The sequence below is a fragment of the Heterocephalus glaber genome, unplaced genomic scaffold (assembly GCF_053883595.1).
Source record: "Heterocephalus glaber isolate CG9 unplaced genomic scaffold, H.glaber_assembly_v1.0 deba00000122, whole genome shotgun sequence".
NCBI lineage: Eukaryota > Metazoa > Chordata > Mammalia > Rodentia > Bathyergidae > Heterocephalus > Heterocephalus glaber.
In genome coordinates, this window is record NW_028258138.1 from 84,282,855 (window position 1) to 84,306,642 (window position 23,788).

The 23,788-nt window shown below is 48.2% G+C and overlaps 1 protein-coding gene across 1 annotated transcript in view; it reads right to left on the reverse strand.

Annotated features, from left to right (window-relative positions):
- Positions 1–22,570, reverse strand: part of Slc27a2 (solute carrier family 27 member 2) — a 33,087-nt gene extending 10,517 nt beyond the window's left edge. Inside the window, exons 1-4 of the mRNA XM_004835426.2 lie at positions 22,028–22,570; positions 10,698–10,907; positions 6,672–6,830; positions 4,233–4,357 (exon numbers count right to left, since the gene is read on the reverse strand). Of these exons, the coding sequence (XP_004835483.2) occupies positions 4,233–4,357; positions 6,672–6,830; positions 10,698–10,907; positions 22,028–22,502 (969 nt within the window). The 5' untranslated portion in view covers positions 22,503–22,570. The remainder of the gene's footprint in view (positions 1–4,232; positions 4,358–6,671; positions 6,831–10,697; positions 10,908–22,027) is intronic.
- Between the last annotated feature and the right edge of the window lie 1,218 nt (positions 22,571–23,788).

The following is a 23,788-nucleotide window of genomic DNA, read 5'->3' on the forward strand; positions in this document are numbered from 1 at the left end:
GGTGCTCTTCCTCAGCTCCCCAGGTCCAGTGGTCATGGAATGGGCTTCCCTTTCCTATGACCGAGGGCGGGGCAAAGAGAGGTCCTGTGCCTGTTGGTGAGGCCCATTTTGCCTCTGCCTGGGGTCACGGCGACCCTGTTTCTCTCAGGTGTTTCCACTGGGATGTATCCTTGAGGAATACTTACTTTTCCTTAGAGGTCCCCCCTGACTAGGTGCTTCCAGTCCCAGGCCCGCATGAGCAGCTCCGAAGCCCCCCATGTGTAGGCCCAAGACCGGCCCGATGCCATACCCTGCATACTCTGCTCCCTCCTCGTCCGGTGGTCACCTCTCCCCTCCTCCAGAGCCACTGCAGCTCTGCATCTCCACAGGGCCTGGATCTGGGCTTTGCACGCAGCATAATCCCGAGGGAACGCAGTTGACCTTGTCCAGGAAGCCCTTGGTTTCCCTGTTCTGTACCTGGCGAAGGGCCATGGGCACAGGGCAGGGCAAAGCATGCAGGAGGCACAGGTGCTCTGGGTGCATGGGCAGCTGGCCAGAATCACAGGTGTAGCTGTCACCTGGGGTGGCAGTAGCTGGGCTTAGCATCACAATGCCACTGGGTCAGTTTTCAGCACCCAGCTGGGGGTGGAGGGGATTAAGGCTCTGCACTGGAAATGTTTGGGGACACAAGGAGGAGGTCCTGGAAGCTTCTAAGGTATCTGGTTCTCACCTTTGCTTTGGCTCACTGGTGGCCAAGAGTGGAGTGGGACTCAGTTCTCCTTTCCTAGGGGAAACAGTGCTTTTCTGCCACCAAAGTCCCTCTTCCAAGGGACAGGCTTTAGGTCAAGGGTCACCTGCTCATTTCATTTAGGATCAAAGGATCAAAGCTTCCAGGACACATTCTTACTGAGGTGTAACCCTGGGGTTTTGGTGCACACTGGGTCCAGGATTGACGAAGGGCAAGAGGGCAGGGTGTCGGGGGAACGCAGTGGGCCAGGTAATTAAAGTGAACGGAACACGTGTTGGTGTCAGGCTTTGGCCTGTGTGACCTTCCCGAGGTTTCTTACACACTCATCCAAACTGTGACAGGTCATAATGTGCCTCATGTTACCCCTGGGGACATGGAGCCCTGGGAAACTTATAAATGAGCCCAAGACCACAAAGACAGCACGATATGGTGCAAGATTCAAATCCAAACCTATCTGACTTCAGAGAGCACTTTTCCTGAGTTTAACAAAAAAAAAGAGAGAGTGAGAGTAATAAAGAGAGTGAAACATCTAGTTTAAGAGCCAGATAGTACTGAAAGACTCTTAATGAAGACGCTGGTGTCCTGCACCCCTACTAGAGGGGTACACATTGAACTCTGGTACTGTTTCTTCATATCTTCACATCACTAAATTAAATGCATATGTTGCTATCACTTCATTCATCAATTTTAAATTTCCTATTGTGCTAGATCAGAATTCAGTGCTCTCCTGGCCTATTTTTCCAGTTAAATCAAAATTCAAAATCAAAATTCAGCACTCATATTACTTTGCCCATAATACACTACCAATGAACCAAGTAATATATTACAAATAAACTCCCGAACATGTTTGTTTTTTCTGGAATGAACTGCCTCCCTGCTTGTTCTCTTCCCCTTCTCAGTTTCTATTTGTCTTTCCTCACTCTCCATTAGTTTGCAAACACAATTTCCCTCAACGGGAAATAACTGCGTGACACACTTTCTTTTTCCCCATTCTGCTTCCTTTTGTTCTCCTGCTCCAGCCTGGACTAGCTGCTCTCTAGGGCTGGGTTCCCTCTGTCTCTTTCCTGGACCCTGTGTCTTTCTGTTTTCACTCTCTTGTTTGGATGGGACACTTTCTCTCACAACTTCTAGAAGGAGCATGTGTAGAAGTCAGGGTTTTGTTTTTGTTTTTGCTTTTGTTGAGACTTTGATATATTCTTATTGCACAGCTGGTTGATACTACAGCTGGGTACAGAATTTGAGATGGGCAGTAACTTTTCTTTAGAATCTGAAAGCATCATTCCTTTGTCTTTGTCTTCCTTCTGGCATGTACCGCTGTAGGCAATTCCAGTGTTGTTCTTAGAGAATCTCTCTCTCTGCTTCTGTCTCTGTCTCTCCCTTTCTCTCTCTCTCACCTTAGATATAATTGTGGCTTTTGCCTTTGGAGTTTTGCCTTCCTCAGCCCTACTGTGTCTGATCCACCAGCTTTCAGCTGTGGAGTTCATGGTTGCAATGTCTTTTAACTTCTTACATAATGGAGCTAGTATGTCTTTTCTTGTTTTCCTTGCTTTGGGGTGACTTTCAAGAGGTGAAAATTCCTGAGGTTATGTTTTTCAAAAAATTTAATGTTTAAAATTTTCTTAGCACATAATATAGAATAATGGGTTTTGTTGTGGCATGCTGGCTTATACACATGTTTGATTATTTTCATCTCCTGTGGCTCCTTCCCCCTCTCTGTCCTTTTCTGATTCTCTTCCTTGACTCTAATAGTCTACCTTCTACTTTTCTGTCAACTCTTTTTTTTTTTTCTTTTAAAGATTCCTCAAACTGGGCATGGTGGTGCATGCCTATAATCTCAGCACTCAGGAGGCTAAGGCAGAAGGATTGCTGTGAGTTCAAGGCCAGCCTGGGCTACATACACAGTGAGTTTAAGGCTAACCTGAACTACATAGTGAGATTCTGTCTCTCAAAAATTAAAAAAAAATTCCTCATATAAGAGAAAGCTTACAATATTTAACTTTCTGAGTCTGGTTTATGTCACTTAACATAATGGTCTCCAGTTCCATCTGTTTTCCTGTAAGACCTGACTTTGTTTTTCTTTATGGCTGAGTAATATTCCTTCACATTTTCCTTACCCACTCATCTGCTGATGGGCACTCAGGCTGAGTTCACACCTCAGCTACTGTGAATTGTGCTGAGGCCCCATCCTTAACCCCTGTGTGCTGTCCTTCAACCTGGATGAGAACCCCTGTCTTCGTTACCAGCGGCTTCCTCCTGACCGATCTGAGGCACCACCTCCCGCCTCCCACCTGGGGCCTTGGGCTGGACTTGTCCTGTTCACAGTGATGTCACAGCGCAGCAAAGCCCTCATCCCTGGCTGCAGCCCTCACATCCCACTCACTGCCTGGGTGGAGGATGCTACCCCTTCAAACCTCCCCTCCTCTGGCAAGCCTTCCTGACTCCCCTCTGCCTTGATTTCTCCACTTCCAGGCAACCTGGTGCTGCCATAGCCCCTCTGTCCCATTTCCCACTGATGCAGGGGACTCAGGCTAGATGGGACCATGAGGTCACCTCGTACTGGAGGGAAGGCAGACAATGCGAGTCTGTTCAGCTCTGCAGGGTTCTGCTTCATCTTATACCCCCTTCCATACTGCGTTTCTTTTTCTTGTAGCTCCTAGAAGTTTGTGCGTGTGTGTGTGTGTCTCACTGGGGTCTTGGCATAGCTACAACCCCAGCTGTTGTGTTTTGAAGACAGGGCCATGCTAAAGTTGCTAAGTCACCTATGCTTGAAATTGCAATCCTCCTGCCTCCGCCTCCCAGAGTGCTGGGATTCTGGGCCTGCACCACTTTGCCTGGCTGTTCGAACTCTCGTATATCCCTCCTCTCCTCTTCCTCTTCTCCCCCACCACATTTAGACCCCTTACTACAGCTCAGTTCCTAAATGGAGGATGAAAAACACTCAGTTTTATCAATTTCTCATTCCAATCAATAAATGACCTTATTTTTTGGCACCTAGGTGGGGATTTTTTCATTAAACATTAAGTAGCGTTTTCCTGCACACCCTCGGTATTTGGGGGGACAAGAAGACAAGATGTGGCCCCTGATTTCAAAAACTCAGAGGCCTGGAAGGAAGAGAACTAGGAAAAGACGCAGAGCTGCTGTGTGAGCCACACGCATAAGGGACAGAGTGGTGTGGGACAGGAGCAAGGACATCAGTCCCAGAGGCTCAGCCAGGTTTAATGCACGAGCTATCGTCTGAGCTCGGCTTTGATGGAGACTTTTCCTAAGGAGAGAGGGAAGAGGATGCACTATGCAGAGGCTAAGACGTGGAGACAGTAACAAGGCCGGGAGTAGTAATCATAATAAAATTAATACCGGAAGTATGGGGTCAAGCCCTTGATCACGGCAAATATGGACTGAACAGAAAACTGCTATTTCCAAGTCGGCTGGAGCCTCACACAAGCCCACGTCACTTGAACTCCCATCTTATCCATCTCAACAAGATAATAAAACGAGGCAGTGTTACCGGGGGTGTGTTGCACAAATAGCGGAGCAGTTCTCCAATATACTGAATGACGGTCACGTTGTATTTTCTGCAGTCATCCCAAAACTGGCTGGCTGAAAATTTCTTCCGCAAAACCATTGTAGCACCTACAGAAAAGGCACGGAAAGCGTCAATAAAGGAATGCTACAGAAGATCTTATATTTGTCATTTTTCAGAGGTAGAGATTTTAAAATGAATTCTACTCACAAACAAATGTTGAGTACATATTATATTCAGTGCATAAAATGAGCAAGATACAGGGAGAGAAAGGGAGGAAAGGGGAGAGAGATAGAGAAAGAGAGAGAGAGAGAAAGAGAGAGTATTAATTCTCCTTGAGGGTAATGGTTGAGAAGGGTGTATTTTAGGAAAGGAAGGATTTGAGTTATGAATATGGAGAGAGATGAGAGAATACTAGGCAGAGGCAAAGCTTGAACCAAGCGCAGGTCGTCTGGAAGGTGTTGGGGATGGCCAAGATTGTTGGCCTGGGACTGGGAGTGTGCAGAGGGTGGGTGAGCCATGGGAGATGCACTTGGAGAAATGGCTAGGGGTGCAGATGCTAGGGGAGCGTCTGGAAGGGCCAAGGTCTTGAGCAGGTGGAGAAGGTGATCTTTGATGGATGAGGTAGATGGAATAATGGTTCCCAAAGATGGCCACACCCTAATCCCCAGAACCTGTGAATATGCTACCTTCCTGGGCAGGAGGGATTTCCTAGACTTGAGTAAGTTAAAGGTCTTGAGGTAGGAAGATCATTCTGATCATCTGGGTGTGCCCAGTGGAGTCACAGGGTGCTGAGAGGAGGATGTCTGATCACCATGGCAGGACAAGAGGAAATCCGTGTTGTTTGAAGCTACTGAGTTCATGGTAAGTTGTTACAGCAGCAATGGGAAACTAATACAGTGGGGTAAAAATAACCTCACTTTCAACTTAACTGTAGGCATTTGAGTAAATGTGAATTCTAAAACTCTTTTTAACAGTTTTTCGTGTCACTGGTTTATTTTTCTAAGTACACAAAGACCAATGTTTTAGAAGAGAGGTGGGTTTTTTTCTTAAATATCATCTGCTCTTCTCTAGTGAGTGTTTACAGTGCTGAAGTCACTCTGTTCTTGGAGGCCCAGCACTAGCCCAGGCCCGGCTGTTCTTTGCTGTTGAAGTCTGGTGCTGACGCTGAGCTGGGTACTTTAGAGCTGACCCAGAGCTCAGAGTGACAAGCGGCAGCAGCAAATGAGCATGGCTGGGTGGTCAACATGGAAGGTTTGTTTCTCACAGCTCTGGAGGGTCAGCAGTTCAAACTCAAAGTGCCAGCAAATTATGTGCCTGGAAGGACACTGACTGGGAGTGGCTATCCTCTCCTGGAAGCTCTCTTGTCAGGATGCTCATCCTGGGCTGCAGAGCTCCTGTTCACAACCTCCCAAGTGAACTCCCGAAGGCCTTGTCTTCCAGTGTCACTGCCTGGGGATTAGGATCCAACACAGGAACCTTCTGGGGTACAGTCTGGATGTGTCTATGCATATGTGTGTGAGTGTGTGTGCTTGTGTGTATCCTGCTATACATAACACAGCTCATTTGAATAAACATGGTCTAGCTTTTTTTTGTTTTATTTTATTTTTTAATTTTGGTACCAGGGATTGAACTCAGAACCTTGTCCTTTCAAGGCAGGTGCTGGAACCACTGAGCTAAACCCCTGGCCCAATATTTTCAGTGTTTCATTTTTTTTTTCTTTTTTTTTTTTTGCAGTACCAGGGATCAAACTCAGGACCTTGTGCTTTCAAGGCAGCTCGGTGCCACTGAGCTACATTCCCGGCCCTCTTGTCTAGCTTTTAAATGTTTATTTAAAATGAAATGTCACATGGGAGAACAAGTTCAGTTTTTTAGCTTGTTCAGAAAGTTAGTGCGAGCCTCCTGGAAGGGGTTGCTATGGGTCTGTGTCTGTGTACAAAAGCAGCATAAATCCCTGGAGGAAGACAGGCAGGCGACTCCCTTTAAAGAGGAATGTTTGAGAAGCAGAGAGAGGAGAGGGCCGGCCAGGTAACCCGACAGGAGCAGAGGGGCCGTGGGGGAGGAAGAACGAAGGACGCAGACCATGGTGAAGTTTATACCTCACGCGATGGAGATCAGCGTGAATTTCTGAAGTGGGAAGTGATTCAGGGAATTATTTATGGCATCTAAGAATCCGCTGTCTTAAATTGGGTAAAGGCAGAAAATGTTTTAAAGCTTTTCTCCCTAGATATCCTGAAAAATTATCACATTATAATATTAAAAAAACAGGGATGAAAAAATACATTTATTTCGGATGCTAGACTTGCCTGTGTGACGGAGCCAAGCGGCCTGGCTACTAGTGAAGAAATGAGCCCGGTCTCTAGCAGACGGGAGAGCAGCTGAGTTCTGTGAGCAGCTGTGCTGTGCGTGTGTGAGTGAGCTCACCAGACACGAGGCAGCCATGGAAGCCGACCAAGAGCGCAGCGCTGTGGTACAGGGGCAGTGTGGTGTAGACCACGTCGTCGCCCCTGAGGCCAGTGGCCATGCTGATCCCAGTTCCTAACCAGATGCGGTGATGGTTGATGGTGGCAGCCTTGGGGAGACCTGTGCAGACACCAAGAGGGAGTGCTAGTGAGTCGGATCGGCCGCTTGTAGCCTGGGAGTGAGGCCTGGCTTGGGAAGATTTGCCATCCCTGGCTTAGAGAGCCGCACTGGATGGGCCTTGTGCCCTTAGCCCCAGGACCCGGGATTCCTCCTTAAGGACCAGCGAGTAACTTTCTAGGCTTTCTGGAATCCCACGGTCACAGTGGCAAGGGCTCAGCTCTGTCACTGTGGTCAAAAGCAGCCATGCACACACATAAGGCGGTAAGCGTGGCCAAGTTTCAAGACTTTACAAACACAGGTCAGGGGCTGCATTTGGCCTTTAGCCCAGAACTTGCTGGCCTGAGTCAGGCAGTTTTTACAGCTACTATTGACTGCACGGTGGGAGGGAAAGCGACAATGCATGTGGAGTTTCTGCCCTGTGCCACCACTTGGCAAGACATTTTCAAAATTTCATTTAATTTTCACATCAAACTTAAGAAATAAATAGAATCACACCCTCCAGTCCACAGATGAGAAGGGTAAAATGGAGAGAGATTAAGTATTTTAGAGAATAAATACCCCATCCATCCAATCACTTCCTTCATAACCACTTTTACTAATTTCTTATGTACTGTTCTAGGGTTTCCTTATATAAATACATGCAAATACGAACATACGCTTTTTCCTTTTCCATTAAAATATGTCTAAGCGCCCTTCTGCACTTTTTTCTCTGCCTCAGTGTTTCTTGGAGATCTGGCCACGCTGAATACTCCCTGTTACCCATTCATTCATTTCCCTGCTCTCTGCTGCCTCACGGCCTTTCTATGAAAATGTCACAACCGACAGTCTTTCCGCCCTTGTGCTACTCTGAATGACGAGGCTGGTCCTGCTGTGGACGACAAGTGCGTGGGATGAGCTCCCAGGAGTGAGGCTCCTGGTGGAAGACTCCAGCCTGTTATCTGGACAGGTGACCGCCACACTGTCAGCGCTAAGGGCTGGCCCCGCTCCTCACCCTCCCGTCAGTATCCTCAAAGTCTTGCCAGCAAAGGCTCTCCAAGGCTGGCCTTTTTGCCAATCTGAAAAATGAAAAATGGAATCTCAGTGTGGTTTCCGTGCACTGGATCAAATGCACTTGCATTTTCTCAGTGATAATTTATGTCAGTTTTGGGTAAGACTTTCCATAACCAAGAGTGCAAGGTTATGCTGTTCCCCATGGGCAATCAGGTCGGTGGGGCGGGGCATGAAGCCACTGCTGGGGCTGGGCTGGGGCGGAAGACGAGAGAGTGGCTCTCTGAGCGAAGCAGATCTTGGCCGCTCAGAGCCCTCCGTCCTCGACAGGACCGTGGCCAGCTACTGCCCACAGAGGCGATTTGTTAGGAGGCAAAGAAGTACAGCCAGCAAGCGCCCATCCCCAACCACACAACGCAAAATCCACCCCCTGTGGCAGTGGTCCAGTGGCACCAGGTTAAGATTAATGCCCCATTCTGTACTATCATTAAGAAGTAGAAGAAAGCAACAATAAATCAATTGTATTCACCTTGGAAAAAACCCTTCGACTAGTGAAAGCTTTGAATTACCTTTTTTAAAAAAAGAAATATTCGCTTCTGTGGTTTTGAAGTACTTCCAGAACTTTTCTAACTTAAGATTTTATATATTTTAAAAAAGATTTTATATTAATGAACACATCAAAATGTTCAAGAAATATTACATAATTCTGTGCTAATGACTTCTTTTGAGGGACAGGAAAATCATTTTTGTTCTGCTATTGCCTAAATGAGTTAATTAATGCTTACAAGAGAAACTTATCATCAGTATGGGGAACAGAACTTCCTCATCATGAACCAAAAGCTCGTTTATCTTCATTATTTCCCGATAATTACTTCCTAAACAAAGCTTAAAATTGAGTTGCACTATTCTATAAAAAAATGAAGGTTAAAAATCCTGTCTATTAAGGTAGCATCCATATGCAGTGGAAGCAGTCGGTCATTTACGTCACTGACTTTTCTGTTGGCATGGGAACACATGACTTCTTTTTTTGTGGTATTGTGGATTGAGTTCAAGGGCTTTGCAGTGAGCAACATCCTCAGCTTTTTTTACTTTCTATTTTGAGACAGAGTCTTGCTAAATCACTAGATAGCCCAAACTGGGCTTCAACTTCAACTTGTCATCCTCCTGCCTCAGCCTCCTAGAGTGCAGGGATTATAGGTGTGCACCACCATGCCTGGCTAGCAATGTATAACTTCTGATGGATGAAACGGTGATAGGCATGATGCTTTTAGGCACCACCTTTACTGTGTTGTCCCTGACCCTCTCCTCCTTAACCAGTGGAGACACTCAGTGCAGGCAGAGGGCGAGGGAAGGCCAGGATTCACCTTAGACTCCATCACTTCGAGCTCAGCTGAGGAAGTCAAGGAAAGAGTCCCTGTTGCTGGTGTTGAGGTAAAAAGCTCAGCAGAACCTCTGGCCTTGACTGTAATGTTTGATTATTTCATAAGGAGATGGTGGGCACATGCTACCTGCTTATATACATGAACATTTTGACCAAAAGAGATAAAAGACTCATGTAGCATTCACTTTCCCAACATTAATCATAAGAGCCAGCACCCTGGGGATGGCTTCCTGCCCTGCTCGGGCTCCATGTTATTACACTGGGCAGCATTTTCCTGGCCTAGAGTAGGCAGACCGTGAACTTTTGTGCCCCGAATTAGCCAGGGGCACTGCCACCAGTGCTGTTGACTGTTCAAGCAGGGCTGTCAGCCTACAGGGTGAGGCTGGCACTTCTACTGCTTGGCAAGGGAAGCTCTTAATTCTTCTGCCGGCTTCTGAAGCTGTCATATGGGAACAGCAGCACCTGTCTCAAGGGTGGTGGGAAAACCGTAAGAGCAGACGCTTCGAAGCTCCTAGGACCGGTGGTGAACCTATGGCACATGTGCTGCTTGTTTTTCTTTTAAAACAAAAGATGTTAATGCATGAGTTGTGTTTTCTAAACTAAAACCTCTGTATTCAGGTTTAATTGTAGATTGGTGCTTTGAGACAAATAAGTGAGTTTGGGTTGCCGTTTGGGCGCTGGTTTGCCATTGCTGTCCTAGGAGAACAGCTCCTACACGCTGTCCTTACTGTCACTTGCTCCACACAGCAGTGTTCCAACAATACTGTTAACTGGCAGGGCTTTTCCTTGGTGGCTCATGAAATAATGGCACGCAGTTGGAGGAATCCTAGATTAAATGAAATACTGTATTTTACTAGTGCACCAAGCAGTTCGGAGTCACTGCTGCATGGGAAAACTGATCAAAATATTTATATAAATATCACCCCTGACTGTCCCCTGGTGTTCCATGTGTAACTGATTATACATCATTATGGATTCTGGGTATAACATAACCACAATGCAACAGATTCATTCAAGGCCAAATCTCATCTGTCACCCTATTTTTGTAGTTTTTTTTGGTGGTACTGGGGATTGAATCTGTGTCAGCAAGTGCTCTACCACTGAGCTACATCCTCAGTCTTCTATTTATTAATTTTTTTATTTTGAGACAAGGTCTCCCTAAATTTCCTAGGCTGGCCTTGAACTTGCAGTCCTCCTGCCTCAGCCTCCTGAGTTGCTGGGATCACAGGTGTACACTATGGCACCTGGCTGTAGTTCTTGGTTAACTCCTTTATCTGTTTCACATGGACTGCGGGAAAGTCTGTGTAGCTGGGAGAAACCCACACGACATCATATGCAATGAAATAAGATCAGTTCCCACGGGCAAAGAGCTAAATCCCCTGAAACATTAGTTGCCAGAGAAGTTTTGCCAAAGAAAGAAAATATTTAAAAACCTAAGCCAACACTTAACTCCTTCAGAATAGGTCTGTTTCTTTGCAAATCCTGTCTTTATTTTTTACCTGTGGTTCCAGAAGTGTAGATGTATAAGGCGGGAGTAGAAAATGTGACTTCAGACCTCCAGGAGTCTGGGACGGGTTCCGATGATACTTCATCCACTTTGTCCAGGAAAGAGTCAACCCCCTCCGTGTTGGAAGTCCTGCTGACGTAATAGACAGACACTCCCTCTTTCTTCAAGCTTGGCAGCACCTCTTCAATAGCGTCTTGTAGTTCTTCATTTAATAAAAATCCAAACAAATGAATCAGTCCGTTACGTTCCTATTTAGTGCAACAAGTTTCACGATCATTCTGTGCTTGGCACAGCTTCTGCTAAAATGTGTGCACAGCAAAAGTGATATTTGGAGCAGTGCATCTTTTAACCTGGAATTTGTCACATTTGGAAACAAGCAAGGAAGGAAGGGGTTGGTTGAAACCTGTCCTTCCAGTGGCAAGTTCACACAAATGGATATGTGGGTAAAAACCAAGACATAGATGTGCATACCTTAGTGCATAACTGGTATACAGCTAAAATTAAACCAGAAATGAATTTAGCTACGCCTAGTATGTGCCCCACAGAACCAGAGACTTCAAAAAGGGAAAATTTTAAGAAAAGACAGAACTTGAAAAAAGGAGGCATGCCTACCAGCAACGATGAGAGAAGCCAAATTTGTAGAACAAATTTTTTTTTAACACATCAATAACACATAGTTCCACTAGGAAGGTTTAGCTGATAGGAAAAATAAGTCTAAATTTCATAAGCCCTTTGTTTGATCTAAAGAGGACTACTTCATCAGAGCAGTGTTTTGCAAAGTGTAGGTCACAAGAGAGTGGTGCATTAAGATCATTTAAACTGACCAATATTACCACAAATTTACAGAATGAAGCAGACATTTTCAGACCATAGCAAATAGTAAGACTAAGTATTATTTTTTAAAAGTCTTGCTTTAGTCCTATGTGTATGTAGGTCACACATAGACTGATTTCATACTGGGCCAGGCAAAAAAACATTTTCAAAGTTCTGATTTAATATGCAAATCCCATTTCCTATTTTCTACTTGGATTTTTTGTGTCCTTAACCCAGAGGCGAGACTCCTTTGAAATGTCCTTGTCTCAACTTGTAATAACCGAAGTGAACAGGCTTATCCTGAACAGGGAAGTGACTCGGTACCCCAGGTGGTCGCCGGGGGAGGTAAGACCTGGTTCCTCGCATCTGCTGTTTTCCAGATGTTTGCATATGATGTCTCCATCAGGAGGGATGGATCACTGGGACAGATGCACTTAGATTGTTAACCTGTTTTGGACCAAAGTGCTTGGCAGGAATAAATCAAACAGTACAAAAAGGTTTCTAATGAAAATCAGCAGGCTACCTACGGCCCCCACTTTCAATTTGTTTTATTAGCAGCTTCTTTTGGCAATCATCCCTCTATCACCAAAAGGTGTGCTTCTTCTGCTACATTCAGTCTATCAGTTTCTGCTTTTTTTTTTTTTTTTTTGGTACCGGAGATCGAACTCGGGACCTTGTGCTTGTGAGGCAGGTGCTGGAACCACTGAGCTAAATCCCCAGCCCCCGGGGCTATCAGTTTTGATCCTGCTCCTCTCACTGTTGCCCCCCGCCGCCCCAGCAGTTATTACTGGCACTTTCTGTTGTCTGGGTTAATGGCACTGCCATCTGCTCTGAGACCATAATGCTGCCCTCCCAGTGTTGTACGGGTTCATTCTGGATGTGGAAATGTGGGGATCAGGCGCAACACGAATGCGCTTATACAAAGAGTCACTGCAGAGCCAACGCATGCACTGTCACCAGCTTCCCTTTCTGGCTCGGGTTTCTCCCAGTCTCCAGCTGGCTGTCATTCTCGGATGTACTGTTTGCCCCTGTTCTTTTTCCAACCACCATCAGATTCCCCCTCCCCAACCTTCTTTCACTTCCTCTACTATTTTAGACTTTTTTAAAAATAATTTTTATTCGTCCGTGTTTGCAGTCCTTAACGATGACTTCCGTTGCAGGGAGCTGAAACAGGTATGCAACACACCTTCATTCTTTTTATTTCCCTCTCCTCCCCTCCCTCCTCTCCCCCTTCCTCTCTGAGCTTTGTAGCCCTCAGCACTGTGGAAAGCTTAGCAAAAGTCTTTGTCACAGAAACTCCAGACTCAGGTCTTCCCCGAATCCTACCCAGGTGACCGCACAGGCCCTGGGCCGACGTCCTTGCCGCTGACCTCCCTCTTCCTGCAGGCCAGCCCTGGGTGCCGCCTGCACACCTCCCCTCCGAGGCCGCTTCTCCCGGGACAGGCAGAATCCACTGCCCGGCTCCGCTCCGGAGGTCCCCGGGGCCTGCCCAGGCTCCCGCTGGCCCCTCCCACATTATCTCCCACCCCTCTCAGCCCTCCTCTACACGCGCTGTCCCAGGGAGGCCCTGCAGGTCCCTCACAAGCTTTGTCCAGCCTGTTTCACCGGCTCCTTCCTTCTCTCATGGTGCCGGGGCTTGCACATGCTTCTCGAACACTTTACACCCGAACCACAGTCCCAGCCTTCAGTGAATGTGTATGATTGAAAGAATCTGCACAAAGCATTGTATCACTGTGGAAGAGACAGAGAAACAAGCTAGAGCTCCTTATGTAAGGGATTCAGATCTTAGCAATACTGTGAGTTGACCAATTTACGTAAAATTAACTATAAATATAAAATGAAATAATTTCTGTGACACAGGTATGCCTTGCACCCAAGTCAGGGCCCCTTGCAGGTGTGGCATTTGTCGTCTTATCTGAAGGGGAAGCCGTTGTCCCTGGCTGCCCCTCCACCAATCTTTTGTTTTTTTTTTTTGGTACTAGGGATTGAAGCGGCAGGTGTTGTGCTGTTGAGCTAAATCCCCAGCTCTGTGGTTTGGAGTTTATTTGGGCTTTGACTTGAGCTCTGTAGCTTTTCTACTGTATCAGACACATTGGAGCAGCATTTCCTCCCTTAAGTTAAAGATGTTAATGTAAAACTGGGATTTGAACGGTTTAGTTGTGAACACTGCCTGTGAATCATCTGGCTGATATTTACTGTCTCTCTCGAGTCCCCCACAGATGTGATGGTGCGGACGCATCTTCTCTTTTGCACATGATTATCCCTTTTCTATTTGGTAACTCTTATTGAAGTGTGCTCACTTCAGAGTGGCAATCAACCAGGACACCCAGGTGTCAGTAACCTTATGTGTCCCTGGCTGGGTCCCTGGACCCCTACACCGCAGAATCTGTGTGCAGCAGAGCCCCAGGGAGCGGCACCTGCACGGTCACAAGAAGCAGAGAGGCAGAGAGAGGGACAGAGAGTGGGGCAGTCACAGCAGCGGCTCTCTCAGCTGATCCTTGGATCCTACAGGGACCCTGGGCCTGCAGTGGCCTTTTGGGGTTGTCCCAAATCAGGGAGGTGGCCTGTGCCCTTGCACCTGGCTACCAACCACTCAGTCAGTGGGTGCAGGCTAGAGCTTGTGGTGCTTGACCCTGGGCAAAGGAGCTCACTTCTGCCCTAGGCAAGTCCTGCAAAGGGTCATCTGAGGGCCCAGCAGCCCGAGCAAGGGTCACAGTCCTAAGGGAGGGACACCACATCTGCTGCACCTGTCAGCCCCACGAATAGGGAGATTTACTGTTTTCACTTGATTAGAACCATTTGGAAGTAGCTTTGCATACTTTACTTCCCGCTACTTTCACAATAGCCCAGTTACCCTGTTACTACAATCGAGGACAGAGCCTCTCTGTCGAATGACGTGCACAGAATAAAACAATCCAATTGGGCTTTGGGGATTCCCACATCCTTGCGTAGCCATTCAGGTTCAAGTTTTGGTAAAGCACCTTTGCCTTTTTGGAAGAGGCTACTTGACCTGCCCTGTGCATGTTAAAGATCAGGAATCTGCCTTTTTTTTTGGTAATGGGGATTGAATTCGGGACCCTGCCCTTTCAAGGCAGGTAGCAGAACCACTGAGCTAAATCCCTGGCCCAGGAATCTGCCTTTTTTGATAACAGCATAATCTCAGACTTTATTAAAAGTTTGGGTATGAAAAACAGAGTCCCTGGACAACTGTCTGAAGGGCATAGAGTAGACCCATCAATTCTCACAGTCTGAGTTTAAAGTGTGGTCATATTTGAGTGCTGGAAAATTGAGTGATTACAATATCCCTACCCAAGTCTGTCTTGTTCAAAAGAAAATTAAAAAGAAAAAGTCAAGGTAGGACCCTTCGCCCCCGCCCTCACTGTTTTTGAGGAGGAAAGAGGGGAGATATCAAAATAAACTGGGCTGTTTCGGGACAGCAGGGAGAGAGGACAGGCGAAGAGCCAAATTAACCTTCATCAGGGTGTCAGGATGCAACTGGCTAAACCTGCAGCTTTCCAACAGGAAAAACTTTCTCTTTAGTAGCTTGTCCTGCTGCTAGCTCACCTCTTTGAGTGGGTGACTGACTGAGTTAGTTAAAACACCCAGAAATGTTTACCGAGAAGGGCAGTGAAAGGTAGTATGCTCTGATCAATATGTCAGGATGAATGGGAAACAGCTGGTGGATCAACAAGGCGGGAATGGAGGTGCTCCTCTACTTACTTCATCCATCCAACCAGTCAACCAACCAACCAAACCACAACAATAAAAACCAACCAACCAACCCACTAACCAAAGGACGACAAACCCAAAACACAAAGTGGGGCTAACACACCCCCTGGAGACAGTGTGAAAACAGTTCTCACAATGACATCTGTAACTGACTGTGACTGTCACTGGTAGCTTGGAACAACAGTAGCTAGTAATCCACTGTCTGGGCCACACCGCAACACAACGTGCATTGGAATTCTCTTCAAAGAGACTTGCACATACAGCTCCTCTCCACACAAAACAAATCACCTCAGGTCAAAAAAATATGTTGAAAGTTAAATTCCAACAGGAACTGGTAAAAGTTTAACAGTGAAATATATACTCACCTGACATTTATGTAAATAAATAATTTCCCCGATACTATTTTTCATTACCTTCAGTTAAGGTTCTTGTTTGTACGAACTCTTGTTTTCTAAAAAGCCCTGGCATTAAGGGGTACCAGGTCACATCAGGTCACTCCAGGCCTTACATAATCATTAGCATTTGACATTCTTGAGCAACCATTCCCTGTCCACCAAGTATCTCTATCCTCTCTTCTCAGGCTGTGGGGACAGAGGTCTTTTTCAAATAAAGGCTGCTTACACCCATGCCGCACGATAATCTGGATTCTGTCATAAGAATCCATCAAAAACAGGCTTTTGAAAGGAAAGTTTATTCCAGTGAACAGGGACTAGAATCAGGAGATTCTAGCAGCTAGCTGGGAAAAGCCGAGTCGATCACATCCATGTGTGGATGGGAGAGAGAGGTAGTGACAGCTGGCTGGGAGAGACTACATCCGTGAGTGGATGGGCTGACACCAGGAGAGAGGTATCAGCAACTAACTGGGAAAGGAATTAGGCTCATATAGGTATTGAAGGGGCTAGGGAATCTGGGGTGAAATATTCATGACTTGGATGCCCAAGGACGTCTGCTAGGGTGTGTAGGCAATCGCTGGAGTTCTCAGGGCCAGGGGGTTGTATACTACATTTTAAGTCCATTTGCCCTATTTACTGACAGCTGCTGTTGTTTGCTAAAAGCTGCCTGTTTGCTTTGTCCCATTTGTTCGTGAAGGACTCGTCAGACCTCACTATCCTTCTTCAGATTTAATAACATTAACAGCTGATTCAGAATGTGTTTTGTTAACCTCGTTATTGCCTTCCTGATTCTACAGGGAATGAACTTTGTTCACACACATGCTAGCCATGTCCCAGTTTATTCTTGGAGATGTACAACCACCCCCTTGCAACTCTTAGTTATGAGCAGGGAGGGGATTAAAAATGTTTGAGGATGTCTTGAAGCAAGCTCCCCATTCGGACCCTGACTCACTTGGCATCTGAGTTTCTGTGCCCCACCTTTTACAGAGTCCTCCACCATCCATTCACAGATCCCAGTATGGTCCTGGCCCATTCTGTGCTCACCACCCACTCCCCCTTTTCATGGAGACCTGGAGAGAGCAGCTCTTGCCTAGCTAGTCCACTGCTGGGGCCGGACAGTAGGAGGACCCGCGGAGGGTCAGCCAGTGTGTGCCAAGGCGAAGCCGACCCAGGGAAATGAACTGGAATTGGATTTTCTCACATATGGAGATATTTTATTTTACTCTGTCATTTGTCAGGCCCTCACACCCAATTCAACAATTCTTAAGCGTTGGAAGAAAACTGGCCAAGATGGCGGAGCCCACTGATCCGACAAACAGTTGCTGTGTGCCTACTATGTGCTGGTGTTGGGAAAAAGGGAGGGAAAACAAAGGGCAGGTTTATTTCAGAACGAGTCTGAGAGGGGCCACGCTGGCCTTTGGACCAGACGGGAACTCCTGCATAGGCCATGAGGTCTTTTACAGGGTTACGAGGATAAAGGGGGGCTCTGAAAGGAAAAGGTCAAAATGGGACCTTTGAGGGGGAGAGTGAGGGGAAAGGAGTCGTGCAGCTTGCTAGGGACAGGGCTTGTGAGCATAGCAGGGGTGCGGGCTGCCTGTCAGGAGCAGGGCTGAAGAATGATGGGCGTTATGGGGTGTGGCTGTGGTCACTGGGCCTTAGCAACCTGCTGGTGTCCATCGTTAGCAGGTGCAAAAGCACAGCCGATGGAAGAGGATTGAAGTGGTCCACCAAGGATGGTCGAGTCCTTCAAGTGCTAGCGCTAGAACCTCATTTAGACACACGAGAGAACGCTGAGCCTCTGAGACGAGGTCACTGAGAGTTCATCTAAGCTACTCTTTGGGCAGCCTGGAGAGGGGAAAAGAGTGGAGAGGAGACTGTCCCTATGCCTTGCTTTTGGACTAAGGCTGGCATCACAAAACCATCTCCTCCACTGCTTTTGGTCATTCCTTGGGTGCTCTGAGCCCCTAGTTTCTCTATATGAGACATCTTTCAGTATTCAGCTTTAAAGAATGGTCATTGTTAAAGTGTACCCTCCTGTTGTTCTTACACAGCAAATCTACCCAGGGAAGCATCTCAGTGTACCACGAGGCTGTGGTCCTCCTCCTGTCTGGAGCACCCTGCCCTCCTACACTGGTCCTGCTCCATCCTCCGCGTGGCCACTGACCCTCAGCACACTTGTCCTGTTCTCCTGTGTGTCAGTCATCTGTACACATGGCTTAGGTCTTTCCTGGCCTCTGAGATCCTTGAATCAACTCATCTCCGCATCTCCCCAGGCCATTGGAGCAACAAAAGTTTGTATGACAACAGCCACCATCCCTGGCGGGACAACAGTTATCCTTGATCCCAACACTAGTTTCATAATGAAGTTCTCTTGCTGAGGATCTTTTAATGATGAAATATATAGATATTTTTTAATTTACATAAACTTTTTTTTTGGTACCAGGGATGGAACTCGGGTACTTGCACTTGCAGAGCAGGCAGCAGAACCACTGAGCTAAATCCCCGGCCCAATGATGAAATATTTTTGAAAGTGATTGGAAGCATTTTCCGTCATTACATTGTTCAAAGAAGGTCCAGTTTTGTTTGTTTTTTTTTTTTTTTTGGCAATCTTGCAAAACCAAGTCAAAGCTAATCTGGACCATTTTGCAATCTCTTTGGGTGTTGATCTTTCAACAGTGTAGCTTTAACCTTCACGAAAGCCTTATACCCACACTGTGGAGGCCTCACAGGGCTGTGCTGAGCCAGGCCAGGGAGCTGATGGAGGAGTGCTCAGGAGACTTGTGTTACTCTCCCAGTGGCAGAGTTAGTGTAGCAACGACCTCCGTGAAAGCGTAAATGGAACTAGATAAACAGACTTTTTCAAGCCTCATTTGTGTGTTTTTACAAAATCTGATGTGTGAAATTAAATATGCTTCCCTGTTTTATGTATATTCTATGCTTGAGAAATTGTGTGAAGAACAACTGGCCCAGCAAGTTGGTTTCTATCACCTACAACACTGATTCAGATCCATAACACTGGAGGTGACTGTCTCAGGTGATTGCTTGGGTTGTTTCCCCCATGGAGAGGGCCCCTGAAATGTACCATATTCTCTGAGTGACGAGAGTTTTTTGGCTCAGGGAAATCTTTGTGAGCCTTAACTTTCTGAATATATTATCAAGTTGGAAGGCGTATGTAGGTACTGAAATTTCTGACAGAACTGAGCCCTTTAAGCCTCAAAAATAGTTTCCAAAAGTCACAACAACTGGATCAATCCTCATGATAAATTTCACCGTGCTGGTCTTAGAATAGAAATACTCCAGAATCGGATACACATACTAGCTCTTAAGCCCTACGGCTGAAATTCAAGATGTGATCAAATTCATCTTCATGAACCAACCAGGTTCAGATGGTTGATAGAATAAAAAATGCCCTGGAGTTGAGAAAAAAATCTGGGTTTTGTTCCCACTCTCCACTGCAGATCTGGCACTGGTTTCACCCCTCTGGGTCTTTGTTTGATCAGCTGTAAAACAAGTGGAAGCCGGATGGATTTGCCAAGCCTGTTCCTCAGACCATTGGCCTCAAACTCATACGGGGCTGAGGGGCTGCTTCTTCGGGCTCCTCACTAGACCCATGAAAGCATTTTGAGACAGTATTCAGATACCTGTTTTATATAACAACAAATTTTCTGCTCATTAAAGCTTCTTTCCTAAGCGTTTTTGAAGCAAAAAATATTCATTTAAGTTGTAAGGCTATAGGATTAGAGTATCCCTAAGATCTCTTCCAACTCCAAAGAATTCCACGTATCAGCCCACTCAGCACATTTCCACATGGGCCTATCTCCTAAGTACATGAGCTCGAACTCTGTTCTCTCTTGATTATAACTGTTCCAGGTCAGAGTGCACTGTGTACAAAGGTATCTCAGGGATGTGGAAAAAAGACTGTTTTTCAGAAGTGCAGCTTCTTTCAAAGGTTGGTTTGCATATTTCCTCATGGGTTCACCTGGACATGCAACTTTGGACCCTGTGTTGCTTTCTTTGCAGTGTACTGCTTTAGGTCCAAGTGCAGCAGCATGTGCAAACATGTCTCGGTGATTTAGGAAAACTAAAAAAGAATCTTAAAAATGTGTGGCCTTTCTCAAAGAACAGTTAAGTGCCGAAGAGTGCGTGAGGTCCTCTGGAAAGTCTGGCTCAAAGTAGAATGCAGGGATGTCACACTCTCCACATGAGGACACTTTAGGGGACAGGACTGTTGCCTGGATGGGGCAGTATAGTTTGCCAATTCCTAATCCAGATATCGGAAGCAATTCAAAATCCAAACTTTTTCAGTGTCAACATGATGCTACCAATGGAGAAGTCCACACCACAAAACCATGTTTCATGCACAAAATTATTAACTATATCGTATAAAATGATCTTTGGCCTATGTATAGAAGATGCATAAAAAATAAATACAATTTGTGGTTAGGCTTGGGTACCAATTCCCAATATCCCATAATTTCTGTCCAAATATGCCAAAATTGAAAAAATCTGAAACCCAACCAAAACACTTCTGGTTCTAAGCTTTTCAGATAAGGGATACTCAACCTGGCTCCAGCTGTACTTTACTACAGAAACTTTACTTCAAACTTTACTTCAGTCATTTAACTCTGAGCTTTTTTGTCAGTTGGACTCCAGGCCCTGGAAGTCACTTGAAGGTGATTACCTGTGCAATTATGAAGACATTAATGTTTCAGCACCTCCAGGAGCGGTACGAAGATTACTGCAACAACAACTTCCCAACTAAGGCAGCTGGTAGAATAATAGGCTCCAGGAGGTCTTCCAGTTACTAAGTAGTGCAGGTATTTTTTTCCCAGGCAACTAGAAATTGTTGGGAATTTTCACCAAAAGACCATGCCCCTCAAATAATTTGGCTGCTTCTAAAACCATTGTTTGCTTCCCAAGTTTTACATGAAGCCTACAATTTTCAGATTATTTATTTCATGCCACATGAAACAGAGGCATAAGCTTTCTGGTTTCTCACCCGAGAATCAACATTTCATCTTTCTGCAGCACCAGGCCAACGGCTTGTGTTGCCTCCGTCTTCCCAGCTATGAAATAAAGAGTAGACCAGAGGGTGCTGATCCTTCCCAGCCCTAAGACCTCACCTCGTGTGGGGGGACAGCAGGTTTAGGAGAGAACATAGGCTTTGAAGATGGACAGAGCTCGTGTGGAATTCTGAGCCTCTGGGTGCTCAGTTGTACACAGGGATTAGGTAGGTAACGATGTGCATCTGGGCAATAAATCTGTACAGGGCTGGTCACACAAAGGCATTCCCAAGCTGGGGCTGCCTGGCTCCCTCTGCATGTCTCTTGCTCCACGTTTATTGATTGAGAGAAGTAACCCTGGATCCAGAGACAAGCTCTGGGGGAAGGGAAGGTGTCTAGTTCAGACACAAGGTGTCTGGGGGGGTGGGCACCATCAGCCCGGGGGGAACTGTTTCTTCCTGGCCCAGGACCCCTTGAGCATGACGTTATCATTTAGGGTCAGGCCGAAATGTAGCGGAAGGTAACAACACACGCACAGGTCCCTGTTTCTAGAGGTGCAAAGGGGGCTCACAAGGGCATCCTAGCGGACCCCCGAAGTCTCCTCCTTGGACCTGGGGGCGGACGCACCTGCTCTCCGCGGTGAGAAGCCAGGAATGCTAGCGGCACTGGGGAGTTGAGCGAAGTGCTGAAGGCTTTCTCCGCATAGAAGGGACACGGCTTTCCCAGCACCACGCGGCCCATCAGGCGGCGAGGTGCGGACTGTGTGTCTTTGGATGTTAGTCTGCACGTCAGTGCGCGTGTGAGGACCTGTGACAAGCGAGGACTTTGGAGACAGACAGCACTTCTACCCAGGGCATAGAGCTTCAGCTCTCAGGGCCTCAGGGGTCTCATCTATAAAGGACCCATGGAAACCCCACCTGCTAGGATTAAAAGCTACACTGCAAACACAGCCGGCCCTCCCTGGCCCTGCTTTCAGCCTCTGCTTATCCAACAAGCCTGGGTGGAAAACATTAGGAGAAAGAAAGGGCGACGGTGTTCACTGCATCCAGGCTATTTTTCTTGTCCTATTCCCCAAGCAATCAGCGTCACAGCCGTTTACATCGATGAGCTATCGCAAGTCATCGCCAGACGACTTAAGGTGCAGAGCAGGTAGGGTTCGCTCAGGGTGTGCTCAGCCGGGCCGTCTGCACGGCACCTGGGGGCGGCACATTCGCGTCCCTGAGGGGTCCCGCGCCTCATCCCCCCTCCTGCACGGAGCAAGGCCGGGGCTCAGCGCGGTGCCCGGCGCGGCTCCAACAGGCGACCCCAACCCGCTCACCGCGCTGCGGGACACGGTGCACCCCGTCCCAGTGGCAGCGCCGGTAGAGGGCAGGGGCCCGGCTCACCTGGGGAGGCCAGCAGAACCTTGGCCCCGCAGCACTGGAAGCAGTGCAGCAGGGACCTAGCGCGGATGTTGCAGTTGAGGCAGGCCATGGGGCAGCCCAGCTTGACCAGGCCCAGCCACAGCCACACGTAGGCCGGCTCGTTGCCCATGAAGACGGCCACGCAGTCGCCCTGGCGCAGGCCGAGGCCGTGCAGCGCCCGCGCCACCTGGCTGCTGCGCCGGTCTGCCTGAGCGCGGGTGAGCGCCTCGTCCCCACAGAGCAGCAGCGCCTTGTGCGGGGCGCGGCGCACGTGCTCCAGGAAGGCGCGCAGCACGGTGGGCACTGGGCGCCTCCGCCCGTAGCTACGCACCCGGCGCGACAGCCCGGCCAGGAGCACGAAGAAGCGCACGTCCTGGACCAGGTAGGGGCAGCACAACGTGACGAGTAGCGGCACGAGCAGCAGCCCGGCCAGGGCGGTGCAGACGGCGGCCAGCATGCGGGACGGGCGGCGGCGACCCGGGCGCACGGACGGCGAGCGGCGAGCGGCGAGCGGGTGGCACCGCGGGCGCGCCAGGTGCGGCTTTGCGGGGGGCGGGACGACGCCCACGGCCCGCCCCTGGCCTCACTGACTCGGCCTCCCGCCCCGCCCCGCCCCGCCCCGTCGGGGTCGGGCCGCCCACGCCTCTGCTCAGGCCGGAGGGGGCGGTCAGTGCAGACCCCTGCGTCTAGCTAGACCCAGACCCCTCGGCCCGGGGTCCCCACCAGCGCCGCCCCTTCGTCTGGAGCCTCGTGCGGTGCCCAGGCGCTGGGCTGCGGCTCCCAGTTGTCAGGTGGAGCCGCAAACGCAGACGCTGAGGTTGAGGATTTGCATCCCTGCCACGCTGCGGTTCCTGTCGCCGCTAAGCCTGGCTTGTGGCGGTGACTCCAGCAGCAGTGAAAGGCAGGGCAGTCGCAGCTTGTGGCGACTGTTTCCATCAAACAAAGACTTGTAACAGCAAGGTCGCCAAGAACTAGGAGCGAAGTGTGTTCAAAGCCAAGGGGAACCATGGGTGTGTGTGTGTGTGTGTTTTATTGTAATAATTAAAAAGAGCAAACATTCGTCTTAGCGTTTGAGGTTAACGCTCTTTATCAGTAGCCGGCCAGAGTCCCCCTCCCCTCCCTGTCCCCGGGGCCTCCCCACCCCTATGCTCTCAGATCTGCTCCGGCCTACTAGGTCTCTGCGGCGAAGCTTCCTCGGTGAACCCGGGCCCGGAAGGTGCCACCCGCTGCCTGAGCTCGCGCGAGGCCCGATTTTGCAAGAGGCGTTGCCAGGTCTGCGCGTGGAGCCAGCCCTGGTGCCGCGATCCGGCCTGTTGCAGATTCGCCCTCAGCCCCCAGAGGTGAGGGCCTCGTTCCTGTGCCTTGCTCGTTGCTCAATGGCCCGGCCAGAGAAGTGCGACCCGAGCTGGAGGAGATAAACTGTGATTGGCATCTCTCAGAAGCCCTTTCTTTCTTTAAGGTTGCGTTTGTTTTATTAAAAAAAATAAAACTTGCGTGAGTGCATGTCTATAGTGCGTGGTGATCAACATTCGTGGTGAGGAGCAGGTCGAGCACACAACATTCTTCTCTAATTCTTCCCGTTCCCCTTCCCTACACCCTCCTGGTCTCCAGATCCATTTACCGAAGACCCACCTCCCTGTTTCCTATTGCCTGTCTTTTCTGCATCTCTTTAGATTATTCACGCTTTGGGCTTCTCCTGTAAAAGAAGTGACGGGCACTTAAGCTTGTGAGTCTGGTTCATTT